This window comes from Setaria viridis, chromosome 3 (genome assembly GCF_005286985.2).
Source record: "Setaria viridis chromosome 3, Setaria_viridis_v4.0, whole genome shotgun sequence".
Lineage (NCBI taxonomy): Eukaryota > Viridiplantae > Streptophyta > Magnoliopsida > Poales > Poaceae > Setaria > Setaria viridis.
This window is the reverse complement of record NC_048265.2, coordinates 8,248,902-8,256,262: the sequence shown is the minus strand read 5'-3', so window position 1 is coordinate 8,256,262 and position 7,361 is coordinate 8,248,902. Positions and strand designations below refer to the sequence as shown.

The 7,361-nt window shown below is 41.8% G+C and overlaps 1 protein-coding gene across 2 annotated transcripts; it reads left to right on the top strand.

Moving 5' to 3' along the window:
• Positions 1 to 66: 66 nt before the first annotated feature.
• On the top strand, positions 67 to 7,075 carry LOC117848957 (uncharacterized). 2 transcript variants are annotated; one of them, XM_034730554.2, is made up of 19 exons: positions 67 to 431; positions 987 to 1,090; positions 1,826 to 1,912; positions 2,007 to 2,082; positions 2,180 to 2,254; positions 2,359 to 2,412; positions 2,884 to 2,943; positions 3,026 to 3,142; positions 3,353 to 3,447; positions 3,564 to 3,766; positions 3,980 to 4,077; positions 4,393 to 4,496; positions 4,580 to 4,745; positions 4,841 to 4,963; positions 5,058 to 5,140; positions 5,257 to 5,398; positions 5,692 to 5,721; positions 5,854 to 5,924; positions 6,000 to 7,075. In XM_034730554.2, the coding sequence occupies exons 1-19, from the start codon at positions 393 to 395 to the stop codon at positions 6,559 to 6,561; spliced, it is 2,289 nt and encodes a 762-aa protein (XP_034586445.1). In that variant the 5' UTR covers positions 67 to 392; the 3' UTR covers positions 6,562 to 7,075. The 2 variants fall into 2 exon arrangements, with proteins under 2 accessions (XP_034586445.1, XP_034586444.1); XM_034730553.2 differs by having other exon boundaries at positions 68 to 431; positions 5,997 to 7,075.
• The last annotated feature ends 286 nt before the right edge of the window (positions 7,076 to 7,361 follow it).

Below are 7,361 nucleotides of genomic sequence, written 5' to 3'. Positions count from 1 at the left end.
CCGTCCAGCTCCAAGGCCCTTTTGATTTGAAACTGCGGCACAGATGCCTCCCCTCCCGTTTGGGGCAGCGCTGCGCTGCGCTGCGAGAGCCTGCGACCAGATCGAGCCGCCGACCCAAAACCACACCACACAAGCTCTCCTTCACGCACCACCACCCTCCCCTCCTCTCTCTCCCTCGCTTGGCCTTGCTTGGCTCCCCCCTCTCTCTCCTCCCTCCCACACGGGCGCCCACGCCTCGCCACCCCGCTCCCCTGACCGCCGCAACCCCTTCGATCCGCCCGCGCCCCTCCCCGCCGATCGCGGGGGCCTCGACACCGCCGCCGGCTCGCCCTCCGCGAGCGCCCAAACCCTAGATCTGGTGCGGATCCCGCGCCTCCCGCCACCTCGCCGCCATGTTCTGGCGCATGACCGGCCTCTCCGCGGCCTCGCCCGTGAGTACACTCCTCCCTTGCGCCTCTCGTCTCATCCCTCCCCTGCGCCTGCGCTGCGTTGATGCTTCGCTTGAATCTGCCGCCCCTGCTGGGAGCGTGTCGCTAGCCGGATCGCCGGTGGGGGTCTAGTCTTGCCTGCTGCCCTTCCGGTTGCTTATCCGCGTCGCTTAGGGCTCGTTGCTGCTGCCTCGGGATTTTATCCCCCTCTGTGCTCGTGCGCGCGCCATGCTTCCGCGCGCTGTATCTTTTGTGGTGTCAAGATAGGCACCCATTTATACTCGGTTATTGCATTACCCAACTTGCGTTCCTGAAACAACAAATTCGAACAAATCTAGAGCAGCGAAAGGGCAGCATGTTTAGTAGTGACTTTGTGCTCTGGATGTGTTCTTTTATTCATCCGTACTCATTTAGTAGTGACTGTGTCTCTGGATTGAGCATGTTTGCTGGTATGCATTAATCATTTGGCATGCTTCTTTACCATCACAAGGCCTTTGTGAACAGCACACACTGGGACATCTCCACTTCACTTGCCTAACCTGTTTCTCTACTGATCAGGTGGATACAATTCTAGACAAGGAGAACTTTACATTGGAGGAGCTTCTTGACGAGGATGAGATTATTCAAGAGTGCAAAGCACTGAATACTCGACTCATAAATTTGTAAGACCCTGACCTGTCATCAAGCTATTACAGTTTTCAGCATCCAAATTACTGTTGAACATTTATCGCTTTATGATTCTAGCACATATTGCTGATAGGTGTTTCTCAATGTAGTTTACAGGCAAAGGAACCTTTTTTTATTGAATAAATAAGGTAGCAAAAGCCATCTCATCACATGCATCCATCCTTTTCAGCCATTGTTTTATACATCAGAAGTGCCTATGGGGTTCTATCATACAAAGCTGAGAAGAAGCTGTAATTTCAATTCATATGCACATACAAACTATTGCGTGTCCTTTCAAGATCCCTATGCATTTTACTTCTGGCATTTGGTATGTAATTAGCTTAGCAGAATGCATCTGGACTAGTTCCTTTATCTTCTAAAAAACATCTAAACTCGTTCTCCTTTTCTTAATTTTGTAAGCGTTTGCAGAGTAGGTTCAGCTTAACAATCATTTATTTGAGTTTGCTTCTGTTTCTTTTTATATGTGTTGGTTGTTTTAACTGCTGATAAATGTGGACTATGTGTGTCTGGTGAAATTAATTGTTTATATAAGCTGAAGTTTGCCTTTTCTTTAGTTATATTTGTTTGTTTCCATTCCCAAAAAAGAGAGTAGCTTATATGTTATAGATTAGAAATAGTGTGAAGTGCCACCATACTGTGTAGCTTTCAATTGGGCTTCACCTGGTTGCAGTTTTGTTCTCCTGTCTAAAATGTATGAATGCTGTATCTAGCTTGCGAGATAAAGCCCAAGTGGAGCAGTTACTTCGTTACATCATGGAAGAAGTTCCGGAGGATTCAGAGAAGAAACGATCTTTCAAGTATGATATGAATATTTGTTGTTTAATACCATGCCATATGTTAAACTAGTTCACTGATGAGCCTTGTCGAACTTCCCTTGTCTACCTCTTGTAGGTTTCCATTTATTGCTTGTGAGATTTTTACTTGTGAAATTGACATTATCTTGAGAACCTTGGTAGAGGATGTTGAGGTAAATAATTTACTTGTTAAAACATTTCTCTGGAATATTTTACTGCACAGGTTTATGAACTCTTAATGATCTCCATTCCTTCTGCTACATGACACAGTTAATGGATTTACTTTTCTCATTTGTAAAACCTGACCATCCACATAGCACTTTGCTAGCTGGTTACTTCAGTAAGGTACCCTCCTCTTCTACCTGACCTCTTTAATCATGGATAAACTTGTCTTCAAGACCTCTGCAATGTTTTAAATGAAGCTCAGTTTGGCTACTTGTTTGTTTTAGGTGGTGATATGTTTGATGCTACGGAAGACTGCTCCTCTTATGAATTATGTTCAGGTATTACTGGTTTATTTTGTAGAAATGTAGTTGTTTCTACCATGTCTTCATTATTAGCCTACTAGGTAACCTCTAGCTTAACCTGCCTGCATTGAGTGCATGTTCATATTCTGTTTTACCAACCCAAGAAACCTACTGTACAGTTTTTACTGTAAGTCAAGTTATGCTTATGTTCTTATCCATGTGCATTTCTTGCCTTGCTGACTGACTGAAAATCCATGATATTTACTGTTCTGGACTGTGTATGGGTGCATGATTGAAAGTGATGATTCAAGATCAATTGATATTGGATTCCTATTTTCTCTATGATCGAAATCTCAGTTCTGCTCATTACCTACATTGTGTTTTTGATACATTCAATTGTCTCCTTTCTTTGACAGTCGTGTAAAGTCCTATACATGCTGTAAACATGCAGTCATTTGTGCACATTCCAATTTATGTTACTTTTTTTCTTCTTTTTATCCTCTTTAGGAGCATCCAGACATTGTTGTCCAGCTTGTTGACCTCATTGGTATCACTTCAATAATGGAGGTAGGCCGTTACTGGATTCGTTCTCCATCTAGTTTGGTGAGTGCAATGGTTGATGTTGTTCATCAAATTGACTGTAAAACAGGTGTTGATGAGATTGATTGGTGCTGATGAAACCATATACTCGAATTTTGCGGATACATTGCAATGGTTAGAGAATACAGATGTCCTGGAAATGATTGTGGATAAATTTAGCTCATCTGTAAGTACTGACTCTTGATCACTCAGTAACATAGTGCTATACAACATACATATTCGATATTTAACTGTGGCATTATCAATTTGGACTTGCAGTGGTTAGGGTTGCTATTGGTTTGTTATCTCAGTAGTCAGTAGAATTCATCTGCTTGATATTTTTTCTATCTATTTGCTAGTAAAGAACTCATATATCTATGCTACTTCTACCAAACAGGACTCCCCTGAAGTACACGCGAATGCTGCAGAAATCCTTTCTGCAGTAACTCGATGTGCCCCTCCTGCTCTTGCTGCAAAAATATGCAGCCCAAGGTTTGTCTTCTCGTTTAACTTGTTATGTTATCAGAAATTGTAACTTTTGAGCATCATATCCCTTCCTGTCCCAACTATCATCATGTTCATTTTTCTTGACTTGTTCCTGGTATCAGTTTTGTTGGTAGGTTGTTTCGTCACGCTCTTGAAGAATCAAGACCAAAATCTGTTCTGGTTCATTCACTGTCAGTGTGTATATCTTTGTTGGACCCAAAAAGACTAGCATCAGCCTCATACCAAGCATTTAGAAGTAACTTAAGTCACGGGACGCTGGTCACCGCTAGTCCAGAGACAGTTGATGGTATGCTGGAGAGTTTAGGTGAGTGGTCTTTAATTGATTCTATCAATTTAACGTCACTCAGATTACTTATCTGTTTCACTTGTTATCTGATGCTTTCTATCACATGCATTCTCCTTAATCCTTATCATAATTCATGTTGCATGGTGGCACACCTGGCAACTGGCATGTTTAATGAAACGCTATATTACCTTTTTGAGGGAACTTACCAGTATACCTGTATTCTCATATTAGGTGATTTGCTGAAGCTATTGGACATTACTTCTTCTGAAAATGTTTTGCCTACTACGTATGGATGTTTGCGTCCGCCTCTTGGGAAACACCGTTTGAAGGTGTGCTCTGATGCTGTGAATCTCTTACTTTTAGTTTGAGCATATGTGATTAATTCTCCACATCTTAAGCCGATCTTTTCTTCTCCCAGAATAAATTATTCTTAGTCTCCTAGTTATTTGATGGAATCATTAATGCTGCTTAGTGCTGAGTGAGATACGCACTAAACCCGAGTCTTGAATGGCCTCTAACTTCTGTTTACTTTGCATAACTCTGCAGTTAGGCCAGGCTTGGAAGGTCCAATTAATTGTTCCTTCTTCTAATGCGTCTTCCTGTTCTATTTTGAGTTTAATAAATGTTATTTCTGTTTCTTTCAGATTGTGGAGTTCATCTCTGTTTTGCTAACAATTGGTAGTGAAATTGCTGAGAAGGAGCTAATAAGCCAATCAGCAATAAAGCATTGCATTGATTTGTTCTTTCAGTAAGTGAGCTACTGCATATTTTTTTTGCTTACCAGTTTTCATTTGTTAAAGGAAAATAATCATATATTTCCTGGTGCTGCAGGTACCCTTATAATAACTTTTTGCATCATCATGTCGAGAACATTATTGTTTCTTGCCTCGAGGTTAAAAGAAATCAACTAATTGACCATGTCCTTAATGACTGTGACCTTGTCGGTAAAGTCCTTGCCGCAGAAAAAAAATCATCTCTGTCAGTGGACTCTAATGGGGTAATCTATTCCTGGATTCTTTTCATCTAAGTTTCTCCTTTGCTGGGCTACATTGTCATAGGATCCCGAGTCTTGATTATATCTTCTATTTGCAGCCAACATTACCGTCAGAAGGGAAAGAACCCCCGAGAATTGGGAATATTGGCCACATAACTCGTATAGCAAATAAGCTCATTCAGTTGGGAAATAGTAGCAGTGTGATCCAGAATCACTTGCAGGTAATTCAAGTTTCTATTTCATCATTGGCACAACAATTTGACACTGTTGTTTGTGTTGTATACACATTTACATTTATGAAATTTATCTCTATAGGAGAACAGCGAGTGGGCTGAATGGCAGACAGGTGTCCTGGTCAAACACAATGAGGTGGAGAACGTTTACCATTGGGCATGTGGGTATGTTCTTTTCCCACCCTGAGCTTTCTGGTTGCTGTGTACATTGCGGAAACACTTATTGTCGAGAATTGCATGTTTCTTTCTTGATTGTTGGCTATGTATGTTTTATGCTGCAGCCGTCCAACTTCTCTACACGATCGTGGGAGGGATAGTGATGACGACGACTTCCGAGACAGAGACTATGATGTGGCAGCACTTGCAAATAATCTTAGTCAGGCATTTCGATATGGGATATATAGCAACGATGACATTGAAGAGGTGATTTTCTGAGTTTTTAGCATTGTGTTCTTTGGTAGCATGGTATAATTTGTTAACTGTTATTTAGGATAATTAAGTTGAGTTACTGAATCTGCTATGATATCTTTATTGGTATTGTTTTACAATTTAAAATTTCGATCATGGATTTGATGGAAAACTAAAACCTAGAGATTCTCCCAGATAATTGTGATATACTTATATTATATTCATTAATATGATTCTGCTCCTGTCTGTCTAATGTATTTCTTTTTTGAACGTTTCTGTCTAATGTATTTCATGTTTGATGATTGCAGGCACAAGGATCCCATGAACGAGATGATGAGGTATGCTAATGATACTATTTCCGTAAATATGTTCATTATTTTACTTAAATACAGTTCATGTAAGGCGGTACATGGTCAATAGTTTGATTGAGATGGATTTTCTGCAAGCTGAATTCTGTGTATCTGTTTCAGGATGTCTACTTTGATGATGAATCAGCTGAAGTGGTAATATCTTCGTTGCGGTTGGGGGATGATCAGGACAGGTAATTATTGCTGTTTTGACTTAAACTGTTCTCTGTACAAGTGAGGTGGCTTATAGAGTATGTATTCTGCAGCAGCTCCCTCTTCACGAATTCAAACTGGTTTACGTTTGATGGTGATAGAGGAATCAATGACCGCTTAGCTGCCTCTGTTCCTTCACCATCCCCGAATTCTGAAGAGACTACCCTTAGTATGGAGGAAACTGATGAAGTGCTAATTGGTGAAGCCCCTGGCACTGAGTCACAGCTGGAAAGCGTGTCTCTTGAAAATGGCCCTGTTGAGGAGACCAAGGAACTAGCAGAAGATGCTGAGCGCAATGATGAGAAACTGTTGTGCACAGAAGAGGAAAATGTATCCCAGGAAGCTGAAGCCTCTGAGCGGCCTATGGATGTTCAAGATGGCCAGACTGACACACAAGTTGGAGGTGCAGCTGAAGCCTCAAGTACAGAGGGAGCAGTGGATGAACCTTGCAGCTCTTCTGAGCCTGGCAATGCCTTGCCTGGAGCCTTGCCTCAATCTGCTGATACTGAAAATCAGTCTGCTGACCCATCAGGGTGTAGTGAGATTGCCCATGAATCAGGCTCACCCGCAGAGGTTGATGATGGAAAAACGGTTGAGGTTGCCACAACAAATGAATGAAGAATATGGGCTGGAATCATATCACAAACCTGAGCAGTATTGCCAGCCAGATTCTTTTGCAGGTGAGCAATGTCACCTTGTTTTGCATCACATGCTCAGGAACCACGGAGGACCCTTCAGAATGCAAGGATGCTGTACAATTAAAGGCGCTGCTACGCAATGTGCAGTTGGTTGGCACTGAATGAATGAGCATATTCGCGCAGGTGGGCACGCCCTGTTATGATCGGACTGCCCCACCCCATCCCCAGAAGCTTTTTCCTCAGTTCACATGGACTTCTTATCCTGTAATGGTGGGAGAACTAATTCTTGCCAATGTCAGTTTGGTGGTTAGATGGGGATTAATTCATTTGGTGGTTCTGATTTTGGTACGGTGGTTATTTCCTTTGTTAGGGTACTCGAACTGTAATATTTGCAGCGAGTTTTTCCCGCGTTATCCCTTTTTTTTGTTCATTTGGGAATAGCTATTTCTGTAATTGTTACCTGTTCAAGTGAAACATCTACCTTTCTTTTTGCATCCTAAGCTGGTTCTCTGCAAAAATTGGGGCCAAATCGTTCAGGATATACCATTATAATCCATACTGCTTTGTAGCCCAAAAGTGTCAATGAGCCTCTCTGGCCTCTGGGTGCTTTCGTTGAGCTAATTGTTTTAGCCCAATCGAGAATGAAAGTTACGGCCTAAAGTGACTAGAACGGTCCGTCTAACTTGGATCTATTCGTATTTCTTAAAAGAAAAGATCTTTTTAAAAAAATATACATGCAGGCCGATCTTGAAATGACAGCTGTTTTGTTGCTGTTCTCCA

Excerpts from the sequence above, each read along its gene's own strand:
- LOC117848957 (XM_034730553.2), top strand. The coding sequence starts at position 393 with ATGTTCTGGCGCATGACCGGCCTCTCCGCGGCCTCGCCC. Across the intron at positions 2,413-2,883 it reads CTCTTATGAATTATGTTCAG|GAGCATCCAGACATTGTTGT; the intron begins GTATTACTGGTT and ends TATCCTCTTTAG. Across the intron at positions 4,964-5,057 it reads TGATCCAGAATCACTTGCAG|GAGAACAGCGAGTGGGCTGA; the intron begins GTAATTCAAGTT and ends TTATCTCTATAG.